General features: G+C 51.3%; 1 protein-coding gene across 1 annotated transcript in view; it reads right to left on the reverse strand.

Annotated features, from left to right (window-relative positions):
• GABRA3 (gamma-aminobutyric acid type A receptor subunit alpha3) overlaps window positions 1-25,817 on the reverse strand; it is a 112,950-nt gene that overhangs the window by 36,040 nt on the left and 51,093 nt on the right. Inside the window, exon 4 of the mRNA XM_006136294.5 lies at window positions 3,227-3,294. Coding sequence (XP_006136356.1) covers window positions 3,227-3,294 — 68 coding nt within the window. The remainder of the gene's footprint in view (window positions 1-3,226; window positions 3,295-25,817) is intronic.

The raw sequence follows: 25,817 nt of genomic DNA on the forward strand, positions 1-25,817 counted from the left end.
GACTTGTAGGTCGCACTTGTCCCCATTCAGGGCTGCGACTACAATCCATGCCGGAGAACCACAGCAACCTGGCTCTGCTGCCGGGCCCCTCTGCCACGTCTACGGTACAGAAACTAGTCGGATTCTCCTCTCTGCTGCACTTAGCAATCGCAGGGGCGGCCAGAACACCTAGTAGCTGGCAATGGGGTGGCCCTCACCAGCCAATGCTTAGCATGTCGAACAGCTCCTGAGGCCGGAGTCCCCCTCTCTCCCTCTGCCCTCCAGACGGAAGCGGAGCACGCTCCTCTGTAGTCAGCAACCAGCTGCTCTCCGCTCTCAACAGCAAACTGCCGCCCCTCCCAGGCCCCTCCTCATCGTTGTAATCTGTCTGAATCGGGATGTACCAGGCAGACTGCTGACAGCTGCGGTACCCACCGGGGCTGGACCGTCAGACCGGGAGCGACTCCTCCACCTCTCTAGCTAAGGCAGGCGAACAAGCCCGGGAAAGGTGCAAGTTCATTCTCCTGGCCCCGTGCAGGTCCCTCGGGAACACCTGTTACAAAGTGTGCTCTGCACCAGAGCGGCACGCAGTAGCACATCAGCAAGCCCCTGGGCAGAGTATCTGGAAGCAAGGCGTGCAAAGGGAGAGGAAATTTATTATTCTTTAACTGTCTTTCTCATTTTAAATTCATTTTGTCAAATCACACAGCGGAAGATAGTTTCCTCTTTTCAAGACCTCATATTTCTTCTTCACAGTTCATTATACATGCTCCCTTAATCAAATATGCTCCACCTTGGAAGTAATTATCAGATAGTCCCTAAGGGCTGGGGTTGCAGAATATATTATTGGTCTTTGCTGCAATGTGGAAGGGAGCAAGATCCAGAGAGCTTAGATGAGATTAATACTCTCAGTGAGAGTGACATTAACTTCACTTTTAACCCTGCAGGGAGCAGTCCCTCCAAAGCAAGACAGGTTCCTCTGATGGGGAGGAGGCATGAGAATGAAATACAAAGGTTTAATTCTTCTCCACCTCCTCTGATCGCTATTGCTAATAGCCAGTGTGAAGGCCCCTGGGGAGAGCAGCAGGAGAGACGTCCACGCCTGAATGACCATGGTGAATGAAAACCTCTAGATCCATCCTGTCCCAGTCTGCTTGGGGACAGTGCACCCCATTCTCATCCTCCAGCTGGGAATCCTCCAAGCCAAGCTGAGCCTCGGCAGCATGGGGGAACCCAAGAGGGACTGACCCACAGAGACGAGGTCCACATCAGGGTGTCGGTCCCCGCGAAGGGTGCCCGCATTTCACTGAAAAATAAACAAGCGCGACCGCATCCGCTTTGTGTGCAAGACGAGCTGCAAGAAATGCTTTGGAGAAAGCTCACTATTAATTATGCTCCACGGTCCTGTTTTAATTAGAAGACAAACTGTTGAGGGAATACAAGCCTAAATTCAGTCCTCGGGCCTTTTCATTAATAATTGTCCTTAAACATATCAGAATGTGCCAGTCAGTTCACTGGTTTTCTCGCTCTTGTGCGCTGTGCGTTTGTCTCTGGCACCCACTCAGGGCAGTTTGGGGAGGGTCTGCTCTGCTTTATATAGGAGTCAAATCTGACACCCCAACTCTTGCTGGGTAGCCACACGGAAGAAAGGGGGGCTGGTTATGAAGGAAGATGCTACTCAAGGTAAGGGAGGCAGAATCATGCCGTAGGAAGCCATCTTGTGATGGCACTTCTCATGTCGCTCCCCTTTGTTGTTGTCTGAAGTCACAAAGCCGCTTTTTGATAGGAAGCCGCACATATCCCAGCACTTGGAGATACAATAGGGTGCAACATCAGAGTGTGCTTTGGGACATCCTTCTGGTGGAAAACCCATCTCTCCTCTCCTTTCGCTTCCATTCACCTGGAAGCCCCAGATGGCTGTGCTGAGCAACGAAACATAGGAAGAAATCTTGACTCTGATGTCAGTGAAAAACGCCCATGAAGTTCCGTCATGCCAGGGTTTCACCCTTTGGCCCAAGTCCACACAAGGATTTTAAAAACCTGCTGCACGGCCCCAGCTGTCCCAGGTCAGCTGACTCGGATTTATGGGGGAGAAAAATCTTTGTGTAGATGCTTGGGGTCAGGCTGGGGCCGTAGCTTCCAGCCCAAGCCCTAATGTCTACATGACAATTTTTAGCCCTGCAATCGGAGCTCCGCAAGTCCAAAACAACTGACCCAGGCCAGCTGTGGACATGCTGCGGGTCTTTCGAGCTCTGTATAGATCTCCCTTTCGAGTCCAAGGGAGAGCTGGGTGAATCACTGATTTTTTGTTTTGCTCGCAGTTCTGAGAAATAATAATAGAAATCATTTGGGGTGGACGCAAAATGGAAAATTTTCAAGTTCTGCTGGTGAGCCAAGAAGCTGAAACATATTCTTTTCCACGCAAATGAAATGTTTTGTTTGGCCCAAAAGGAAATTGCTTTGTTTCAATATGAGCCTTTTTGAATCACTTTTTCGATTTGTTTCAAAATAAAATCCAAGGAAATTTTGAAACAAAAATTGGTTCGGGACTGAGAATTGAAAAGATTCATTTGGAAAGCATTGACATGTTTTGACATTTGTAACTTGTTTTGGGTGGGTGCTTTTCCTCCACATGCACAGTGCAAAAACTGACACAACGTTTTGGTGTTAACCAATCTGCATTTGTCGCGGAAAGAAAAGCTTTGGCGGAAAATCTTTGCCCAGTTCTAGTTCCAAAGCTACTGACTGAGAAATTCCTTCACAGATTATTGTATCTGGAATAAGAGTGATGCCAGTGACAATGATTATGTTTGGTGACAACAGGTAGATTTCCTTAAAAACAACGTGAAATTGAGAAACCCAGTGGACTCTTTTATTTCAACTTCTTGTGCATGTGCTTTCTGCACTAAGCCCCATCAAATGCAACAGATCGAGTGTTTGTTACTGAGGATCAACACTTGGTTTTGCTCTGCGACTTATGCTGCACACGACTTCTTAACATGCTGTGACCACTGCCCTCATGAGGATATCTCCGACTCCATGTCTACTGGTACCACTAGTGCGAATGACAAATAACACAGCACCAATCAGATTTTTATGCCTGAGCAGAAATTTCACAGACAGTGTGGAGAGATTTCTTGCCATGCTGATTCCATAATTCACACTTTTCTCCCATTAACCTGGTACAAGAAGAACAATGCCCACTCCAGCCTACCATAGTCAGAACTTTACGATGAACAGCACCTACCATGTCTGTGTCTGAGACCGGGCCGAAACTTGTCACATAAATGTCTGTCTTGACTTCGGTGACGCTGTCTGGGAAAAGCAAGAGAGAAAAGCAATTAGAGGAGTATTTTCGTATGCGCAGGAAAGACGTTAGCATTTAGCTATGTGTTGTTTTTTCATCCCAGAAGCCTCCCTGGTATGCTGCTGAATTGGCAACACCATTGTGTTCAGAACAATGGCCAGTTTTATCGTTCATAATGGGCAAATTTATCTCTGGTACAGCTCCATTGACTTCCACAGCGTTACACCAAGGATGGAGAGATCCTGGGACATTGAGACAGTGCGTATCTGTGTCATTTACATAGTTGCACAATGCACAATTGTCTCTAGTTCCATATGTCTTAAATACAGAGGTAAACCCTGATGCTGTGAAACTCGAATCCAAAATCCTTTCGTATTTGCCAGCCTGATCAGTAGGCCATTGAATCTCCCCCCACCCCGGGCTAAGAATCCCTGGCTTTGTTAAAGTTCCTGGCTTCACCGAGTGTTCAAGAATCAATATTCGGATTGCCTTTCACTCTCCGCGCATTGGCGGGTGTCTGACGTGTCTCTTCCATGAAGTAGGAGAGCTCTCAAAACGCTAGTATCGACCCGGCAGCTGCAATCACTGCGCTGCCAGACTTTACTCCCTGCATCGACACTGAGTCACGTCTTCGGCCAGGAATAGCCCCGGATGGTTGGGAGGCCCCGATGCAGGGGAAATCACCTTAGGATGCGCTTAGCTTTAAGCCCTGGCTTGAGTCTCACGGTCGTCGATGGGTGGAAAGCTTGCATTTCCATTTCAGCATGTGCTACGGTGCTTGCAGGCAGGCCAGAGGTAAGTACTGTTCGATGCAAATAATAATAATTACCAGGCTGATGGGGAGGCAAGAAAGGGGGCAGTTGCCCCGGGTTCTAGCTATTCAAAGGGGCCCAGGGCTCCTAGCCACTGCCATTGCTACTACAGCAGCACCAGGACCCTGGGCCCTTTAAATTACAGCTGAAACATGGCACGGCACACTCTGGGCAGCTCTGAGCGCTGACGGGGGCAGTGCAGTGCCCTGGCCTGCCTAGGGATATAAAGGACAAGTTGACCAGATAGTCGACTGGTTGCTCCCCCACCCTTGCTGCCTCTATCAGATAGAGCAAGGGCAGGGGTGGGGAGAGAGAACAAGGGGGTACTTAAAAGCAGCAGTGCTGCACAGAGCACGCAATCAGCTAGAGCGTTCCCAGCTGATCGCGGGCTCCAAGCGGTGCTGTCACTCTGAAATACCAGATGGAGCCCGAATCAGCTGGGGACTCCCCAGCTGACCCAGGGCTCTGGACAGCATTTCAAAGCGGCTTGGGGCCCGGGATCAGCTGCGGATTCCCCAGATGACCTGAGCTCCGTGTGGAGTGCCCCAGCGGGGGCTCTTGTGCATTTCAAAGGCAGAACGTGGAAGTGCTTATCGACTAGTTGAGTAGTCGAAGGAAATTCCATCAACTACTTGCCTAGTAAATCAATCGTTAGTTAACATCCTTAGGCCTGCCCCTTCCTCCTGAGGCTCTCCCCCTTCTGGCACAGAACAGAAGCCCCTCCACCCTTGCTTAGGGGCCCATGCAGGCTGTTGGCTCTCCTGGTTATAGCTAGCTCTTATAAGAGCACTTTTCACTGGTAGATCTCCAAGCACTTTACAAAAGTGGTCAATACCATTATTCCAATTTTATAAATGGGGAAACTGAGGCACAACATGATGCCGTGACTTGCCTAAAGTCACCCAGCATGTCAGTATCAGAGCCAAGCCTCTGGGTCCTCGTTCAGTGCTCTATTCACTAGGTATCTCACAAAAATATGGCCCAATCTGGCCCCTGGGCTTCTATTAACGTATGCTAATGAGTTTAAGACTACACTGTGTGCTCTCCCATCCTTTGAATGAGTCCGGTGTCTCCCGATGGACCTGTCCATTTGAAGTGAGTAAGAGATTCCCAGCTCCACCTTAGCACCTCGCATTGGCACTGCTGTAGATGCGATCCTGGACTAGAAGATGGCTCACTGATCAGTGAAATTATGGAAATCCCTCTGTTCTCAGAGGGCTATTTTGTCAAGGTCCCATTTATTCTGTAGCCTTGCGAGGCTTTGTTCTGCAGTTCAAAGTTTTGCAACCAAAGTACGTAATGCGTTCTGGCAGGATTTCCTCCGTAATGGCTAAAATGTAGTATACATGTCTTTAGTGATTATGATTGGAGAGCTTCCAATGCAGCCTGTGGCTGATGTTGCTGTGCTATATATGTAACCTTTGATCTTGTCTTTATGCAGGAAAAGAAGGTTAAAGAGAAATGTATGCGCACTACACTTGATGAAATACACAGTAGTCAATTAGGCATTTGTTCTAAGCAAAGCAAGTTACTTTTGTAACACTTAGAAGCTCAGGGTAGCCCTCCATGTCCCTTCAAGCAAGACCAAAAATAAGACACGTAGCAGTGAAGAAAGTTCTAATGAGATTTAACACGCACCATTTTTATAAGCTCTTCCCCTTTAGCATTCCTAAAAGTACCTAGAAGGGTCTTATAAGGAGGAGGGCAAAAAATTACTCTCCTTGACCTGTGAGGACAGGCCAAGAAGCAATGGGCTTAAATTGCAGCGAGGAAGGTTTAGGTTGGACATTAGGAAAAACTTCCTGCCTGTCGGGGTGGTTAAACACTGGGATAAATTGCCTCGGGAGGTTGTGGAATCTCCATTGCTGGAGATATTGAAGAGCAGGTTGGACAGACACCTCTCAGGGATGGTCTAGCTGGTGCTTGGTCCTGCCGTGATGGCAGGGGACTGGACTCGATGACCTCTCGAGATCCCCAACAGTTCTAGTTTTCTATGATTCTATGATTCCCGACACCTGTAATTTACAACTCTGGTTCCTGTGGTCTGAGGCAGGAAATCGTTTGAGAATGGGGTTGAGATGTTGCCAGGTTGAGATGTTGCCACGAGAAACTGGATTTCATGAAGTGACCTGCCCGATTCAAGAGTTGGAGAACCGGCACAAGAAATGATGAGGAAATGAGAGCAGGCTTACGGGCAGGGGCAGGTGGAGTTTGGGACATGCTTTTGATTAATCTCGGTGGCTTTGCTTCCAGGTTGGCGTTAGGCGCAATCCCAAGGAAGATAGCAGATGGATCTGAACTAATCCAAGGCTCCGCCCCCGGTGAATGCAGCCTATTGCAGACCCTGAACTACTCTGTACTTATTCCTTCCCGGCTCCTTGCATAAATGACAGCACTGACTAGAATGCAGAGACAGCTGCAATCTCAGGGTGACAGGGTCCTGGGCCTTCCGTAGGTGCTTCATGCCAACGACCGCCCAGCGAATCATGATCGAGCAAGCCAGGTCAGTCGTGATGTCCCGCGGTCACCGCACATCACAGAACCAGCAGAGGGCTGGCGTGGGCCATTTGACGAAAACATTCCTCAGGGATATTCTGGGAACTGCAGGTCAAACGGCCACAGACAGAGCACGGGGCTGTGGCCACATGCCAGAGCCAAGACACCGTTGACATCTTTGTGTCCTCCTGGGGCCAGACCAGTGGTCAAGGCTGCCTCTTATCGGTACCCTGTTGCCTGTAGCCCCACGGGGCTGTTTTAGCAGCTGGGGTCAGCAGGGCAGAAGGCCTCCATGCCCTGCATACCTTGGCCAAACCCTCTTCCAGGCTCTTGGTCTCTCACAGGTCAGAATTGCATGGCCTGCAACACAGGGCACTATGACTGAACCTTCTGTAGCCCATGCACCCGCCCTGGTCTCGACATGTCACCTCTTACCGCTCACATAGAGCATGGGGGCAGCACATTGCTCCATCCACCGTGCCCTTTGTGTCAGAGAGGCCAGTGTATTCTGTCGGACGGGGGTGGGGAAACTTCTTGGGGCGGGGGCTGGTGGCCCACAGAAAAACCAGTCGGGGGCCGCACACCAATGAGAAGCAAAAACCAAACAAAAAACCCCTCACTGACATGGCCCCCATCTGAGGAGACAGACGCTCCTCACATTCCTCTCACACACCATAGCCTAGGCGGGCCCGGCGAGGCAATTCGGTGTGCTCCAGACTCACGGGGCAACAGCGGGAGGGCTGGCGTGCCACCACGGGCTCCCCAATACTGAAGGGGAGGCCAGAGTCTTGGGGCCAGATTCAGGCAAGCCGAGGCTGCATTCGGCCCCTGGGTCTTAGGTTCTCCACCCCTGCTGCAGACCCTCTCTGTCAGGACTCCTCACTGTGTATCTTGGCCATTCACCCCCGAGACATGGCGCCGAGAGCCCTCCATTTCCAGAAAAGCCAGGCACACCCCTCCCCTCCAACACAAACGGGCACAAATTCCACTCGGCCTCGTGTAAATGCCACTGAGGTCAGGGTCACTCCACGCCAACACACCCTGCACCTCGGCGTGGGTTGAGACTGGGGGACCCTTACCAGCCGCACGGTTCTATCAGTCTGTGACCAGCGCAAAGAGCGCTCTGTGGGGCGACAAGGGGCTACAGAGAGTGGAGCCCAGAGTCGCGGAATTACCGGCCTCACTCTTGCACCTCTTCTAGGCCATTCGCCCGCCACACCTCCTCTGGGGGACAGCCTCCAGGGAGACCCATGCGGGTGGGCTTGCAGGCATGCTGGCTTCCACAGATCCCGCCCCCACGAGCCCATGGGCCGCTGAACCATCCGTGGGACACAGTGCCGGGGGGATCTTTGCTTATAGCACTGTATGAGGTCATTGGCTCGCTGGTAATGACACATCCTTGGCCTAGCAGAATCCCAGGGATGCGTAGGCTGGGAAAGCAAACAGAAGGAACACACAGCACCTATTTTTGCTGGGGCAGCCTTTTCAATGACAATCCGACATACAATGCAGAGCAGAGTCGCTAAGTCTCCCCTTCCTGAGGTGCAGATCTGATCACTCCCACCCACCATGGAAATCCGGAAATCTGACCATCTCACCCCACACCCCGGAAAGATTTAGCTGAGTGCGGGACCCCAGATGCTTCAGCACTTTCCCAGATTAATGTGATGATCCCCATTTTACAGAGGGGGAAACCGAGAGAGAAGGACTTTCACAACACTTAAGAAGCAGGAAGCAGACCAGGGACTAGAACGTAGGTCTTTGGGCACTAGGTCCCGAGAGCCAAGTCCTTAGCCACCTTCCTTCAGTGTAAGATATGCGACACACGATGACGTACTGCCCGAGACAATGAAAACTGAACACCACCGGCAATGGTCTCTCGTCTTAGATACAGTTTGTAAGCGCTGCCTTGTGTCTGTACTTCTGGGCCTTGACAATGGGGCCGCGATAATAGAGATCTATGATATATTTAAGAGAATGCGACTGTCTGTTTGTCCAAGAACGCCACCTAAATAGAAAGAGCCAGGAGCCCCAAATTGGGAAGGCAGCTTCCTCTTATCGTAACTTACAGCAAGGTGAGGGTTTGGTTGTGCCAGGACAATGGGATGTGCCTGGAATGCGACTGGTTCTCATCAACCATACAGAAAAGAGACAGAATCATCAGGCAGTAGAAAGATGCAGGCTGGGGGAGCACCCCGCAGCTGGGACTGCCCCAGCCCTGAACCCTCTCTCCCTGGGGCAGCCAACATCCTGAACCCCTCCTCCCCGGCCCCACCCCACAGAACTGATTTCAATGAAGCCTGGACGTTTTCATCTTACAGTGCTTGAGTCAAGGACCTGAGCAATGCTGGGCAAGTCTTCGAGTAACAAACAATCAAAGGAACATGGTGCGTGTTGTGACGTCCCTTCCTTGATCTCCCTATTGTATTCACAGGTGGCTGCTGCATTTAACACCCGCTAGCCCACACTGGGATACCTTCCCAGGCAGCGGTGAGAACTGTTGTCACTAGCATGGACACAGCCCAGAGAGCCAATCAGAGAAGGAGGCCTGGCCGTGCTAGGCTCTGTATAGATTCAAAATAAAGACACGGTCCCGTTCCTGAGTTAAACCTGGCAGTCGGGTTAGTAGAATGATCTAGTAACAAGCAGCTGGAACAAACACACGGGGAGGGAGGGTGGACACGGGATATAAGACGCATCTGAGAAACGCGCGCTTTGCAGGCTGGGTGGACGCTGGCTCCAGGCCTGCATATCTAGGACGGAGCCAGGAACCTGCAATGAGCACACGCAATGTTCTAGAGCACGAAGCTGCCTTCTGGCCTGGCCTCTGCTGCAGGCCCTGAGCAAGCTGCTTGTCTTGTCTAGACCACGAACCTTCTGCAGCACAGACCTTCTGCCCTGTGCGCACGGCGCCCCGCACGATGAGGTACCTGCTCTCCGATCTGGACCTCCGCATGCGTCCCTTATACATAAGAACTCACCATCTTAATCAATACGGCCGGTTTCACAATAGAGCAGCGTAACAGTTGGGGCATGAACACGGTCAGAGAGTATCGAGCTCTGCGAGGGAAGGGCTGTCATTGCTGTGTTTGTACAGCGCCTAGTGCGACAACCTAGGAATGGCCTTGGGTACCGCTGTAAGATACACAGCTTCATGCAGGCAGGGAACACACCACGGCAGCACTGCTCTGCCACAACCCAGAGATATGTGTTGTCACTCTTTGCCCCCTGCCCGAAAGGCAGGGCATCCTGTGGAGAAGCCAATAGCGCCTTTGCCTCTCTTTATTCCAGCTGGGGAGCGTTTTCATTTGTAAGTGGGGACAAGGATGGGAGAAGGGAGCCAGATGCATCCTACCCAGCTGCTGCAGTTAGTGAACCCGCGCCGGGCGCTGCACGGTGAGGCTCGTCACGAGGTCTGAAATAGGACCCTCGGTGGTGGCCATTTGCAGTGGTCAGGAAAGACCATGGCATAGATTAGGTGATGCCCTCCTCTGCCAAGGAGCATAACCCTTTCTTTTCCCACTTCACATGGTAACAAGCACAGATCTAGGATTCACCCTGCCCAGGACTCCTGCATGGATGGTCCCGAGCCCTCGGCAGAGCTCAGCGTCTCCGGCAGAGCAACGGATTGAACGCAAGGTCTCGCAAGGCCTTGGCTAGTTCCCTAATCACTGCACCACCGTTCCTTGCCAAGGAGTGAAGTCCCCAGTCTGGGTGAGCTTGTGTTTCTAATGCCAGCTGAAGGAATTCTGCAGGCAGCAGCAAGGCACTGCAGGCTGAGCAGAGGCGCCCCCCCAGCGAGCACACAAAAGTCTGCGTTAACTCGCCCGTCAACGTTGCGGGGTCCCCCTCACAGAAATTCCCCCCGAGCCGGGGCAGATCTTCAAGGATGTCAAACAAAGGCCAGACCGTCCCTTCCCCCAGCATTCCTATGGGATTCCCGACCCCCATCCCTCTTCCAAAGCTCCCCTCGCCCTCTCCAAGGAATTCTCCAGCCTGATCTACCCTGTTTGGCCAGACCAGGGATGCTGGGACCGGGTTCTGCTCCCAGGGATTCCCGCAGGCACGGGGGCGGACTGAACAAGGAGAATGTGTACAGCCGCCTTTTCCAGAGTGCCACCTGGCTTCCAAGCCATGGCGGCGGTGGGATGTGCCTCATTTCAGGGGCCAATGGCCCATTTCCTCCGCACCCCCAGCTGTTGCTGCTGCGCATCCCCAGGGCTACGAATGATCCGGCGCCTGCATCTTTCCCTGGCTGGCTGCTCTCCTTTGTGCGGCAGACAGAGCGAGCCTGCCGCCCCCTCCCACCCACGCATTCCTGAAATCTCCTGTTTAAGTGCTCACGACTCTCTGGGCAAGCGAGGGGGTGGCGATTATTTACCAAATGACTGAGTGCTATTTTTATTTGCTTCTCAGAAGCGTTTCGCGGCAGCGGAGCAGGAATACAAATTACCCTGTCTCCGTTCCTTTCCCGTCGCGGGCTGGCTGCGGGGGGACTGCCTCGACAGGTGATTAGGGGAGGGAGGGAAGGCAGAAGGCTGTTATTAAAAATTCAGCTGTAATCACCCACTGTTATTTATTTAAGAGGCTCAGCCCTAACAGAACCGGCGGGTGCGTTTGGGTGTCAGCTGGGCCGCGCCGCGCCGGGGCAGGAGGGAGGCAGGATTGGGGGATCCTCGAGGCGGGGCTGCAATCGAGGGGGGAGGCTGCGGCCATGTCTGAGTGCGGGGTGCTCCCGGCGGTGCCCTGTAACGAAAGGGGATGCGAGGCAGGAGGGATCGGTGCAGGCGCTCTCCGAGAACTGCGCAAAGAGAGAGGTGAGGCGCTCTTGCTGCGGGGTGGGGGGGTTTCCAAACACTGTGCAGGTACACGGCAGTGGTGCCAAGGACCGCAGGGCTTCCAGGGGCTGCCCTCGTAGACGTTCAGGGCTTAAGCGGCCGTAAGACCACGCAGTCCAGCTTTCTGCACGTCGCAGGCCGCAGAACCTCACCCGTCCCTGTAACAGACCCCGAACCTTTGGCTGAGCTATTACATTCTCAGACCCTGGTTTCAAAGACATCAAGCTACAGGGGATTCTAGTTTAAACCTGCAAGTGACCGTTGCCCCATGCTTAGGGTTGGCAGATACTTTCGCAAAAACTCCCGAATATGGCAGGATTGGTTGAGCAAAAAAAAAAAAAGGTCACTGTGCCTTTAAATTCCCATGCCCTCCCACTCCTCCTGCCCCTGCCGGATGGAAAACCAGAAAATACTGGACATTTTACATGTCTGGTATTTTCTGGTTTTTTTTTACTGGACAGAGCTGGTGTAAACCGGATTGTCCAAGCGAAAACCAGATGCTTGGCAACCCAACCCTACCCATGCTATGGGGGAAGTCGAAAAACCCCAAGTCTCTGCTAATCTGACATGGGGGAAATTCCTTCCTGACCCCAGACATGGTGATCACCAGGGTGGGGCACCTAAGGCCCACCGCTTGCCTGGATCCGGCACCTCATAGAATCATAGAACTGGAAGAGACCTCGGAAGGTCATCAAGTCCAGCCCCCTGCTCTAGGCAGGACCTGAGGCTTGGGGCTTCTCCCCCAGCTTTGGGGATGCCCTGCTGGAGCGCCAGCCCTCCCACCGCCTCCACCGTGGGGCGGGAGCACGCAAAATCGACTAGGTGTGCCAGGGGAATGTGGAGAGCGTCTCCGTCTCAGCTGGGGGCCCTGTCAGTGAAAGGGGTTGGTTTGTTTTTACTTCTCACTGGTGTGCGGCCCTCGACTGATTGGGCTGTGGGTCCACGGCCCCCCACCCAAACAGGGTTCTCTGCCCTGAGCATGTGGGCGTGACCCTCACCCTCCCCTGCCCCGGCAGACCTCTGGGAAGGACTCCGAGCCCTCCCCATCCGGTGTCCTGTCCCCAGAGGTTGGGATTTTGGCTGATCGTCGCCAATGGGCCATGTGCAGGCAGTCCCATCTGACCGTCCCCTCCATGAATTTAGCAAGCCCAGGCTGGAAGCCAGTTAGGTTTTGCCCCCACTGCTCCCTTGGAAGTTGAGCTACACCGGAAATTAGGCAATGCCCCCTGAATGCTAGAGGTTACCGGATCCTTTGCCGTATTACAGCAGAGGAGACAGTGTCATGTCTAAACGCCCAGAGCTCCCGGGGGGTGAGGTGGGGGGTGGATAGGTGCTGTGCCGTCAGCCAGCTGAGGTAACGTCTGAGGAAAAGTGGTTCAAGAGCCAGTCAATGCCCAAATTCAGTTTTTGGCTCCCGCCTTTGGGCATCATTTTGGACCCAATTTTAAAAGGAGACAACAAAACCACCCGCCCTCCGAGGGGTTTGGTGAGGCTAGCTGCACTGCGGCGGCTGAGGTGGGCAGGGTCACTAGAGACAGGGGTATACAAGAACCGGCCAAAATGGACGCAGCTTTATCCCAGTCCTGGAAGGAGCCATGTGCTGGGAACGGTTAGATGAGAGAGAGGCAGTTCCGTTAGGCTGCTTCCGCATGGTGTGAGTCCTGCCGACAGGCATGTCCTGAGCTCAAGTGACATTTTTTTCCCCTCTGACAGAAATGTCTCAATTAAAAGCATTTTTCAGGGCTCTGAAATTATCTGTGACTTCAATCTGACAAATATTGAACCATAAAATCCAGCGGAGGGAGGAGACTGATTTGCACATGGCATTTTGTTTTGAAATGTGGCCAGTTATGAAAAAAAAAAGGGGTGAAAAATATCTGCAAGGCACTGAACTGAAAAAAAACCCCCAAAACAAAAAATAAACCTTAAAAAAAAAGCATCGTTTTGAGCTGACACAAAACATTTTGGTTCATTCCACCTTTTTTTTTTTTTTAGTTTTTTGACTTGACCTTAAGTTGGTTTTTTTTTTAAATTGGTTTTGATTCAAATTGGATTTTTCCCATTCTGCCGCAGAACTCAAATAATCCATTATTCACTCAGATCTGCTTGCCTCTCGGTGCTGGAGCGTCTGACGCTGAGTGGTGATCTAGCAGAGGGACTGCAGCTGAGTCTCAGTGCGGTAGGTTCTCAGATGCTGGGCTGTGAGATAGCAGAGACTTCTTTGTCCCTGGGAGATGTTTCGACTTTGCTCTGCTTTGGGCAATTAATTCCACACCACCTCTCTAGGGAGGAGCAACACACACAGCAGAGTTTGGGCTGAAAACTTTAAATTCCTGACACCTCCCAAGCCCCTGCCATCTTCAGACGGATGAAAGACCAAATTATTCGGAAGCAGAAGGTAATTTCTGCAGCTGCGCGAGGCTTTATGGCGCTCTCATTCTTCATTTTCTCTGCTCCTCACTTTGGGGATTTAATTTCCTTCCAAATTTAGCCCTGGGAACAAAAGAAGAATAGAAATCTCTTTTCCTGCTGCGACCTTTGCTGCCGTCCCAGGAGAATGGCCTTCGATTAATGTGCCCCCGGCTTCTCGGAACTGGGAGCGTGTGACACAGAGGGCAAGAAACAGCCACCACGGCGCTCTCGTGAAAGGGGAGGAGCTCTGTGGTCCCCTCATCAAGAAGCTCCGCCCTCAGCTTCCTCCTGTCTCATTCCAGAGACCAAATCCCTCAACACTCACTCCACCTCCCCCATTTGCTCTCCACGCCCTCTCCATCACAGGGACCATCTGGTGAAGATCCAGGGTGGCACCAGTTGTAATCTCTGACCGACCTTTCTTCTGGGTACTGGGTACTGGCAAAGCAATGGACTTCAGCGCCCCGACTTGAAGTCCCACTAGATCTTTGACCCTGCACAATAGTGACTGGGCATCCCCGTCACACGCAGGGCTGAACGTTCTCCAGCCCCTTTTAGTCCTCAGCAGGTCCTGGTATGGTGTGCAGCAGGGCACTGGCCCTTGTAGCTCTGTGGCCCAAGTCTGAGTGGTGGCTAGCCATAGATGTAAGCAAGGTTAGATCTAGGCACGGACTTCTGCCACAAGCCGTGGTAAGTAGTAAAGTAGTATGGTCCCATGGAAAGGGCATTGGGCTAGGAATCCAGAGATCTGCCACCGAGCTGCTAGGGCCCTGGGAGAAGTCATTTCCCATGGCGTGACTCAGTTTCCCCCTCAGTAATATGGGCGCCACTGTACTCACCCAGCTTTGTAAAGTGGTCTGAGATGTATAGCTTAGAAGTGAGCTTGTATCCTCTACTCATCACCTTCGTCTCAAGAGTTTAGGTGAATAAAGATGCAACGGAGTCTGTCTTGCTATACATCACCCTGTTCCTCCTCCCTCAGCACCGCGGCTGGCTCAGCCCCCTCTCCGGCACGCCCAGAGCAAGCCGAACGCCGGGTGGGAATCGCGTCTCGCTCGCTAACTCCAAAACCGGGACAACACACGCCCTGCAAACTCTGTGGTCTCCGGCCAAAGGCACCCTGCTGCTGCCCAAGCCATCCGGGGCCAGCGTTATCCCTGGCTCAGCTCCCTCAGAGTCCTTCGAGGGCAGGGGGACCCATCCTGCTCTTTTCTTTCCTCAGCGTGGGCCTCAGCAACCACCAGGGAGGAACCTCCCCAGGCCAGAGGGCACCGGGGCTCTCCACAGTGCTGCCCACAAGGACATGGACTGAGGCATAAGCAGTTCCATCCCTCCCAGCCTGAGCTGGGGTTCAGAGGCTGCCCCAGGAGCGGATTCCTGGGGGGTGGTTTCATTCCTCCAGCCTGTGGCTCTGGCATCAGGGCAGCTGGCAAGAAAGCTCTTCTCCCAGGCTTGGCTTTTACTAGAATGAGGCAGGGATGGGCGAGAGCCCAGAGAATGGAGGAGGGTTGCTCCTTGCCACCGTAGAGGAGTGGGAGGGCTGGCCGGGAATGAACACAAAGGGGATTCTCTGTGGAGGCTGCTGCAGGATGTGGCCAGACCTTGTGGTCTCCCTGCCTCCCTAATGCAATTGCACAGGGTCGCCCTGTGGCAGTCCCGGAGAAAGAGGAAACAGGAGCGAAGGAGGCGATGAAAGAATAATGCAAAGAACACACCAAGCCAGAGTCTCTGAGCCGGGAGCACCTCACCTCCCCGGTCTCTGCTGGGAACAACCGCCCCTGCGGTTCCCCTGGCTACCGCACTGTGCCGCAGGAGATGGCTCGTCTCTGGGGATGTCACAGCGCAGACGAAATCCTCTCACGGAGCAAGGCTGCCTAAGACTGGCCTTGCCAGGCTGGGCCATCGGCTCCCAACCCCCTCCCCACAAAGGTGCCCTTGCTGGTGCCCCTCAAAGGGGACGGGGAGAGGGACCAGGGCAGCACCCCCCGCATGGCCCTGCCAGCACGGTCCAAGGCGCTGGGACTGGGGGCAGGCGGGGGTGGAGGGAGAAAAGCTGCTGGTGTTTCCTCCAGCATCGAATCTGCATCTGAGAGGGGGGGCGGGCAGGCGCTGAGGCAGATCTTAGCTCTCAGCAAAGCCACTTTTCTCCTCTCGACTGGTTTTGACTTGGGGATGTTTCCTGTTTTCCTTCACTGCACGGCCGCTTGTGACAGCCACAATGTGTTTTCTCAGTGACTGGAGGGAGAGAGCACAGTCTGGGGGGGATGGAGGGGAGGAAGCCACAGAGAGTTTTTCCTCTCTCCTCATGCATGCCCTGGGAGGAAGGGCTTTTAAGAATGGGCCATTGGAAGCAGGGAAAGACACTCAGTTAATAGTAAGAACCTGAAAGGGGTTTTGGGGAGTCACTCCAGAAGTGGGGTCCGCTGGACTCTGGGGGAAAGATCCTCCACCAGAGGACACTAACCCAGCTCCATCCACTTGAGCGTTCACCAGCTGGCCCTACCACTTTGACAAACGCCCTCTAATTGAAGAGTTTCTGAAACGCCCAGCTGAGCAGCAGCGGGAAAAGACACATTATTCTAGAAACAGCCTCGCGTCACAGGACATTCTGTTCCCTTCGAGACAGAACATCAACAGAAATCATCTCAGACAAGCACTCACAAAGGTCTTTCGACCACATCCACAGACCCCACCGTGGCTGGTTAGTCTGCGACCACAAGCCGGAGCAGCACTTAACCTTTCCTGCCAGAAACACAGGTCTGCGCCATTCAACTAATTAAAATGAATCAGCTAAATAACAGCACCCTCTTACGTAGCACAGTGCATCTCAAGATCTCAAAGCACGTTGTAAAAGAGGGGAAATTCACTCTCCCCATTTCACAGCAGGGAAACTGGCACAGAAGGTACGTCTACACAGCACCATTCATTCGAAATAACTTAGTCCGCAGTTAGGACACAGCCGGCAGTTATTTCAAAAGAATGTCGAAATACCGTCGAGCTGGAGGCCTGCTTACTCCGACTCCTGTGACTCATTATACGAGGAGGAAGGGAAGTTGGAGGAAGTAAGGCAAGTCGGAGGAAGAGTACTCTATTTTGAAGTAGGTGCTATGTAGAGTCTCCCAATTTCCAAATAAGCTACGCCATTGACATAGCTCAATTTGCGTAGCCTATTTCGAGTTAAGCCCTGCTGTGTACATGCACCCAGAGTGGGCACCACCCAATCTTTCAAACTTACGTTGTGAAAGTGAATGGGTTAAATGAATGGCCTGGTTTTCAGAAGTCAACCGGAGTTTCAGTTGCTCAACATCGGCAACTTCTGACACTGAGAAGCGCTTGAGTGGGCCACTTACAGAACATGGTGTTAGTCACTATTTGGCTCACAGTAACTTGCCCCAGTTCACACAGGAAGTCTTCTCTTGGAATAACAAGTTACTTATGTAAGAGCTAGAAAATGGAGGTTAGCACCGAAGGTCAAGGATACAGGTTTGAAAATGTTGACATATTTATTTTTACACACAAGAGATAATATCGTAAATAGAGTCTGAACATTATAACATGGGCACCTTTTACATTTTAAAATATATAATATGACACTTTCCAAAAACAGGACAATTTGATACAATAGCTCCACATATTTCTATTAACACAGACCATTGTAAATGGATGCACAATAAATATGAATGTAAAAGCCATATGTGAATAATTCTGGCATTAGGTAAATCTTGAGAGCCCCTTCATCTTAAATATTGTGTTCAGTTCTGATCACCCAGCCTCACAAAAATGTTTCAAAGACTGAAGGGGTCCAGAGAGAAGCTATGACAGGGGGCGCAGAAAGAATTCAACACAAGGCGATAGTGAAAGGACTGGGTCCGTTTCATCGAGGCCATGTCTGCCCTACACGGAAAATCGATGCTCCGGAGATCCATCTTTTGGTATTTGATTTAGCGGGTCTTGTACAGACTTGTCAATCAATTGCTTCGGGCCGCTTTGGCTGGTGTGTCCTTTTGTAAGGAGTAAAGGAAGCCAATGGGAGTGTTTGCTCCTGTTGGCCTCCCGCTTTGTGGACGGTACAGAAATGCGATTTAAGATAGGCAATTCCAGCGACATAATTAGCGTATCTTATTTTGACCTTCCACTGTAATGTAGACCAGGCCTTAGAGATGCGAAGACTAAGAAAGAATGGCAGAGGCCTATGAAAGAATGAACAGTAAGGAGATGGTAGATCAGGGCTTGTGTATTTACTTTTTCTCATAATCAAGCATCAAGGGACAGGCCCTACCAGTGAAAGGAATGCATTTAAATGTAATACAAAGGAAACAAAGAACAGATCGTTAACTCCGTGCCACAAGATAACATACACCCAAGGGAAAGATGGCTGTTTATGTGGATAATGAGAACAATCCTCAGTAACATTAGATAGGATCAAAATCAAAGGACAGAAGCCTCTTTGGCGCCCGGGCTAAGCCAACCAGGAACTCACTGCAGTTAGGAAGATAGTTCTTCTGTGACACTACAAGGGTTCTTGCATGTGCCTTTGAAACAGCTGACACTGGCTCCTGCTGGAGATGGTGCGTATGACTGACGGGCCTCTGGTTTGATTGGTGTGGGAATTCCTGTGAGCCTGGGCACATATCCTGCCCCTAATGCTGCTGCAGCATGCTGGAGGGAAATGGCACTCGTCCATGACAAGTTTATTATCCCCCACTCCCTCGTCACCTCTCCGGATCCATTCCTCCTATCTTCAGAAGGGATGAACACTCCTGAACCGATGAGATATTCACTTAAGGCCGATGGTGCTGGTTCATAGTGTTGTATACACACGACACCAATCCATCTAGGGAAGTTAGGCACACAGTTCCCATTGACTTTCAGGAAGAGCAAGGACAAAGGTGGTGGGGTGTACGGTGGCTTTGGCGGCACCTCCCGTGTGTGTGTGTGTGCTCCTGTGTTTGTAGGCTGGAAGTGTGTGCATCCAGACTTCCGACATCAGCTTTCATTTCTGCAGGTAGCATGGATACAGGCAGCCCAAGCTTTTCATTGTTACCTCCAACCATGGGCTCTCAGCCAGGTTTGAGCTGATGACCATCAACAATGAACACTGTCCACGGGGCTAAAAGGGTAACCCCATTCGCTGGCTGCAATAGTGGACTGTTATCCTCTGGGAGGACTAACCACTAGTGCAGATGCAATTTAAGAGTGAGCGTATGGAATTGCTGTCATTGGAGGTCTTGAAGAGCAAGTTACACAATCACCTCTCAGAGTTGGTCTAGATCAGTGTTTCCCAATTCGTGTTCTGCAGAACCCCGGGGTTCTGCAAAGAGAAAGTAAGGGTTCCAGGAGAACTTGGCACACCCCCTCCCCCCTTAAAGAGACAGAGCCTTTTTTTTTTCTTCGACAAATTTTACCCTGGCAACCCTAGGGGTTCCTTGAAATTCTTTCAAGCTGAAAAGGGTTCCGTGGCCAAATAAAATTGGGAAACACTGGTCTAGATAATACTTAGGCCTTCCTTGAGTACTGGGGGACTAGACCAGATGACCTCTTGGGGTTCCTTCCAGTCCCTGAAGCGTGGAAGGATGCTAACCCAGGCCTTGGAGAGATGCAGGTTCAGTTCCTTGCACAACAAAAAGCTTCTTGTGGATTTGCGAAAATCATTTTGCATCTCCATGCTTCACTTCCCCATGTGTCAATTGGGGACAAGAGCACTGCGTCACATCACATTAACAGTGCATTAAAATGGGGGAACGGCCCACATAATGCAGCCACAGGGGCCAGAAAAGTGCCGTTGATTGATAATGTGTAGGCAACCACGTATAGGGTTTGCAAATGCGCTTCCTGCCCTGGGTTTGGGCAATCTGTCCTCTTAAGTACTCTAGAGTATGTTAAAACACATAGCGCTAAAGGAAGCAATATAATGAATGAAATAAATATCATCCTCTAGCAAAGGCAGAGCTCACAAAAAGCCGTAGGGTATTATCAACGAGAATTTTGCATTAGATTCTCCACTAATTGCATTGAAGGATTTGTCCTTAACCATTTGTCTAACGTAGTTTTGGTTTGGCTAGTCAATAGCCTCTTGAAATAGCATCCGTGTCTTTTTCCTCAGGGCGGCAGATTTCATTCTCCTTCTTCCAGATCACGGATTTGACTTCATCCTAGTTAGGGCATCAGTGACTTCCAAGGAGCTGGGACCAGAAACCCACATAAAAGGGTGTCAGTTGGTCTCCCTAAGTATCAGACCTGTCCATCCACACACACCAAGAGGGGCTAGTTTATCCTCTGCCATTGGCAGAGAGCATCACAGCGGGCATAGTGATTGCACTGCCAGTTCCAGCAACGTTGCACAACGAGATCATTAATCACTTCTTTTTCCTCGATTGTCACGTTACTGGATTTGAAGGGGATCAGACAGGTCACTGCTGCATCCTGGGGGAGGGTGTTTGCCCCAAAGTCTGTACAAAGGGGGCCATGTGAGGTGTCAAACGAAAGCTCATGTTCTACTGATTCTATGTATGCTACTCGTGTACTTGTGTGATGTCTGTATGTGGAGTTATGAATGTGAACTCTGTGCTATTACTGGGAATGATCTCTGCCTGAGACAGAGCAATGGCCTCTGGATGGCCTGTTGTAAAGAGCAATTGTTCGGTCAGTGACGATGCTAATTAGCACAGCCCCAAGGACAATGGCTGCCCAATACACACCTGAGGAATGCGTCTGAGAATCTGCAAGCCAGCCAATATCATGGCTACTGACATGGGACACAGAGATAGGTCACTTGGCCATGTGACCTGCTCCAGCTCGGAAGATACCAAAGATGGATATAAAATGCCATGAGGCAAACTCCATCTGGCCTTCGATGCTGCTACTGATTCCAGATGCAGCCTTGCAAGCTGGGAAGAATCGTGGGCCCATCCTGCCATAGGATGTACACCAGAGACTTTTAAGATAGCAGTTTGTAACATCTCTGCTGAGCGCCTGCATTGAGAACTTGATGATTCGATGCATGTCATGTATTCTCCTTAACCTTACTCTCATGCTTTTCTTTCTTTTATTATAAACCTTTAGATTTTAGATTCTAAAGGATTGGCCCAGCGTGCTCTTGTGGGTAAGATCCAGAGTGTAAATTCATTGGGAACTGTGGCTGGTTCTTTGGGACCGGAAAGACCCTTTTGGGGTAGGTGAGATGGGGTTCTATAACCTGTGTGCGGGCCCAGGGCTGATTGTGGCTCAGGGAAAGCCGGGGTGTCTGAGGGGTTTTGCTCGTGAGGCTTCCCGCTCGCCGGATTGGCAGCTGAAGCGCTTAGTGTGACTGGTATGTGGCCTATTTGGGAACAGTCTCCAGTCAGGGGCTGTAAGGAGCCCTGAGTTTGAGCAATTCACCCTGAGCGGATGCCTTCAGTGGTGCCCAGCCCCAGCCCGGTCTATCACACCGGTGCAATGGCATGCCTCTGCCTAGAACCCGGTGTCCTCCACCCAGACCGGAGGAGAGCCATCAGGACTGTAAAACCAGATAGGCACGTGGCTTCATTTCCTGCCTTGTTCTTTTTTTCCAACCTGGAAGGCTCAGCACAAGCGCGGCAAGAGTTAAAAAGACTTCCCAGGAGCATCTCGAGAGACGCCCGACAATGATGTTGGCTACGCTGAAGGAGAGAGTTCAGCATGTTCTACAATTATGTGTCTTTAATTTTTCAGCCCCGATAAAGTCAAGCAATATCTGTCAAATCCCCTCCAAGGGACAGCCCGCTGCAGGGCTCATTTCACTCAGTGTAGCAAAGTTTATAGGCTGGGAAGCCCTTTTTACACTGCACACAAGCCATGAAATGTACATGTATCTAATTACAGCTGGCACTGCAGTGCCTTTTGCTAGAATTGAGCCCACCGGTGGAAAGGGACCGTGCCCTCCAGCAAGCCAAGGGTCAGGGTCTGTGTATGGCTAGGCTTTGCTCAGGAGTTAGATGCTCAACTCCTAATCAATATGGATAATCACCAGGACTGGGAACTCACCAGATACTGCTATGCAGGGGCAATGCTTGGATGGGAAACCTCTAAGCCGGGGTGGGGAACCTAACGCCCGTGGGCTGGATACAGCCCCCTGCTCGCCTAGATCCGGCCCCTGAGCCTCAGGGCTCCCCCTAGTGTCGGATGGGGGGAGCATCCTTCATGTCTGAATTGTCGGATGGATGTCGGGCAGCCTCCTTCATGTCTGAATTGACATTGCACTCGTTTGGTGCTAACAGGCCCCGTGTTCCTGGATGTGCCAAACGTTGGCTGAGCAGTAATCAAATCTCCTCTCATCTGTGGCCATTAGTGATTCCATGGCACTATTCAGAGTCACATTCAACCTCTCTAAGCACCCCACTCCTTTTCCCGGCAGTTTTGATTGCACAGGCTAGCCTGCCTTTCTGCCCAAAACAGTGTCTGCTCGCACTGCTCCTCCACCCCACCCAAACCAGGGTTTCTAAATATCAAGGGGGAAATGTTGCTACCACAAAACTGCCCTTGATGTCAGAGAGACGAGGATTTCACCTCTGGTGGTGAGATACGATCCCATGCTATCTAGAGGGAGTTAGGCTGGGGGAGAGAGGTGGGTCTAGCCTGCTGGTGACAGTGTCGTCAGCAGGCTTTGCCAGGATGGGTGACACAAAGCTGGGAGATGTTTCCACAAGGACCAAGAAGATCTGGCTGACCTTGGAAAGTGGAGTGAAAAAAAAACGGGGGGTGAAATTGCACAGTGCCAATTGCAAAGTCATGTACTTACGGGAGCTAAGAACAAGACTGGTTGCTATCAACTGAGGATTTAGCACTCGGAAGTGATGGAGAAGGAGAAATACCTGGGTATGACGGCTGATCACAGGAGGTCTCCGAGCTGCCAACGTGACATGGCTGTGAAAAAGGCTAATGCAGTCCCGGGATGTGGTCCCGAGGTGTTTCCAGCACAGACAAAGAAGTGTTATTTAAATTATACCAGGCACTGGGGAGCCCTCCTTTGGGATAGTAGGCGCAGTTCTGGTCTGCTACAAAAGAGGACTTCCAACTGGGAGAGGTGCAGAGAAGGGCCACTGGAGTGATCTGAGGAATGGAAAACCTGTCATCAGAGGGATAAGGACCAGGGCGGGAGAAGTGTTATCAAGCGCCAATGTGGACACAAGAACAATGGATGTAAACTGGCCACCAACTGGATTAGGTCTGAAATTGACAAAGGTTTCTAGCGTAGAGGACTGAAGCAGGAGCCGTCCTTGTCTGGGACTGGTCAGGCCCCGAGGGTGCCGAACCAGGTAGGTCCAACTTGTAGTGTAAATGGTGAATTCTCTGAACTTGAAGTCTTTAAACCAGGGTTTGAGGAAGTCAGTAGCTCAGCCAGAGGCGAGGGGTCTATTTCAGGAGAGGGTGGGTGAGATTCGGTGGCCTGCAGCATGCAGGAGGTCAGACTGTATGATCATGTTTAACCTCAAGTTATTTGACTTTGTTTCCCTCCTGGTCACTCTCTCCCTCTCTTTCTCTCTCTCACATGCACACTTTGATCATTAAACGTGCATAATGCAGTAGCATCTAAAGGCCACAGTCAAGTTGGCCCCCTTGTGCTAGGTGCTGTACAAATAAATGACAATCCTCGTGCACTTGGAGCTAGAAGTACCAATCCCTATACCCCACGTACGGTTTGGTAGCAGGTGCTAATACTGGACGAACGCCCGTGGAAGATGGTGAGAAAAACGGATGCATTTTTCCTTTGCAGCACAGTTCAGCTGGTGAGACGCATAGACCACCATGCAGACACTGGGCATGCTCCAAGAGTAATTACATTAGAAGCAGCCTGGGGTTGGGTTGCACTGCGCTGGTATCTCATGCGGGCTCCGTGCAAACTCACTATCAGACAACGGCCACTTTCCATCTAGCGTTACTACTGGTTTTACAACCTCACACAAACTTCGCTGTCTTATTTCAGACTCAACTATCCAGTCTCCCAGGAATGACACTGACCCTGTCTCTGGACGACAAGTTCCCAACACAAATGCTTCACTCTTGGAGATTAATACAGAAAAAATGACGGAAACGATTGTGAAGCCAAAAAGCAAACGGGGAAATGCACGGGAATATCAGACACAGGCACGCACACCCCTGTTTATTTGATGTTACCAGAAAATGCTGGGGAGGAACCCAGGAACAATAGAGAGGGCAGTGGGGTCTGGGCAGAGGATTGCCAGCTTGGAACTCCTAAGACCTAACTCTAGTACTGACACTTCGAGTCGCTCACGCAGCTGCCCGGTGCCTCAGTTTCCCCTCCTGCTCTTCAGTCGTAACTCACCATAGCCCTGCCATATCCCATTACTGGGCCTCCCTTGGCAGCATGCTTCCAGGTGTGCTGAATTCTGCCAAACTAGGCAAAGGCTCTGTAATGTGCATACAGGAATCACTGTACAAATCAGACCAGCTGGCCATCTAAGCCTCTATCCGATCTCTGACCGAGGCTAGTGCTAGACACAAGACACAAGCCCTGCTGTAGACCTCTACGGGTTAACTTGTCCCCTGGTTTCTTCCTAGCCTCTCTCCATTAGTAGTTGGCTAACACCCTGAAGTCTGAGGATTTTCATCCTTTCTACAAGGGATTTACATTCCTTCTACCCTGGGTTTCATTCGAACTCGTGACACGGTGCATGTTCTTATTACCCTTATGCGCTTGACGCGGTGGGCACCGGGCTGCTTACAGCATTCATTTCCCATCCTATCCCTTAGGACTCTGAACATTCTGCTTGCCTTTTTGACGGCTGCTGCTGTATGCCAGGCAGTGGTTCTTATTGAACAGTGCTGAGTGATGCACCAGTCGATTTCCATGAGCGATCCCAGTTAATTTAGAACTCTGCAACATTTGCGAGTTGCCCAAATGATTCCTCCCAGCGTGCATTTGTCAGCAGTTTTCTCTGACAGCCGACTGCCCATTCACTCACCTGGGCTAGGTCCCTCGGCCTCCCTCCAGCCCTGACTCATTTGAATCTTTATGTCTCACCTGCCAATGCAGCCACCTCGCTCCTCACCCTGTTTGCCACATCACTGATCGCTGATCTTGCCCAGGATTTCTGGGGCATTCCATCGTTGATCTTTTGCCCTTTGAAAACTGACCCTTTACGCCTGCATTTTGTTTTCTATCTTGTGTTCACCTGGATTATTCATCAGTAGGTCGCCGGAAGGGCAAAGGGAAAATATCCGCGGAAGCAGTGTTACCTAGTGGCTAGAGCACGAGGCTGGTACTCTAAAGACCTGGATTTTATATTCCCAGCTTGGCCACTAACTTGATGGGTGACTTCACTTCCCTCCCCACCTCTCAGTTTCTCTGTCTGTTAATGATTCTGACCTTTTCTTTAAAGCACTTTGTGATCTACTGATTAAAGGTGCTCTAGGAGAGACAAGTATTTATTATTACTAAGCCCTCACATCGCCGACTCTCCAATATGGATTTCTTTAACGACCTACAAAAATACACAGCCCGTTCACTTGAATCTATTCAATCACCACCAAGTAGTTCACATTTCAGACTGGTTATGAACTCATACACACAAGACCAAAGCCGTTCACAATCGACTCAGTTCAGCCTCAGTATAGGACAATTCTTTGTTATTGCAGTTGTGTGAGGCCGTAAATGCCGATTTGCCAGTGGGGCCCGCTCCTTTGGCCAGCAAGACACATGCGTTCTGATCGCCCTGCAGCCAGCCATCACCACAGAGAGGATGTCCGCAAAGGTGCTTTTTAATGTTCTTTGCTAGGGATCACGGCGCCATAGTGTGGCCGTCCGGTTGTCATGGCAACTTTCGGGTTCCGTGGGGGATGTCACTTTCCACCACATCCTGTCAGACCCAGATCACCTCTGGTCAGAACTTTTGGAGAAAGCCTCTCGTATGCTGTGCCTTTGCCACGTTTCTCGGCTCGGGCACAGCCTGCTAAGGAGAAAGCTGCCTTCAGAAATATGTTGGCTGCCAAGCTGCC

This window comes from Pelodiscus sinensis, chromosome 13 (genome assembly GCF_052426305.1).
Source record: "Pelodiscus sinensis isolate ZL-2025 chromosome 13, ASM5242630v1, whole genome shotgun sequence".
NCBI lineage: Eukaryota > Metazoa > Chordata > Testudines > Trionychidae > Pelodiscus > Pelodiscus sinensis.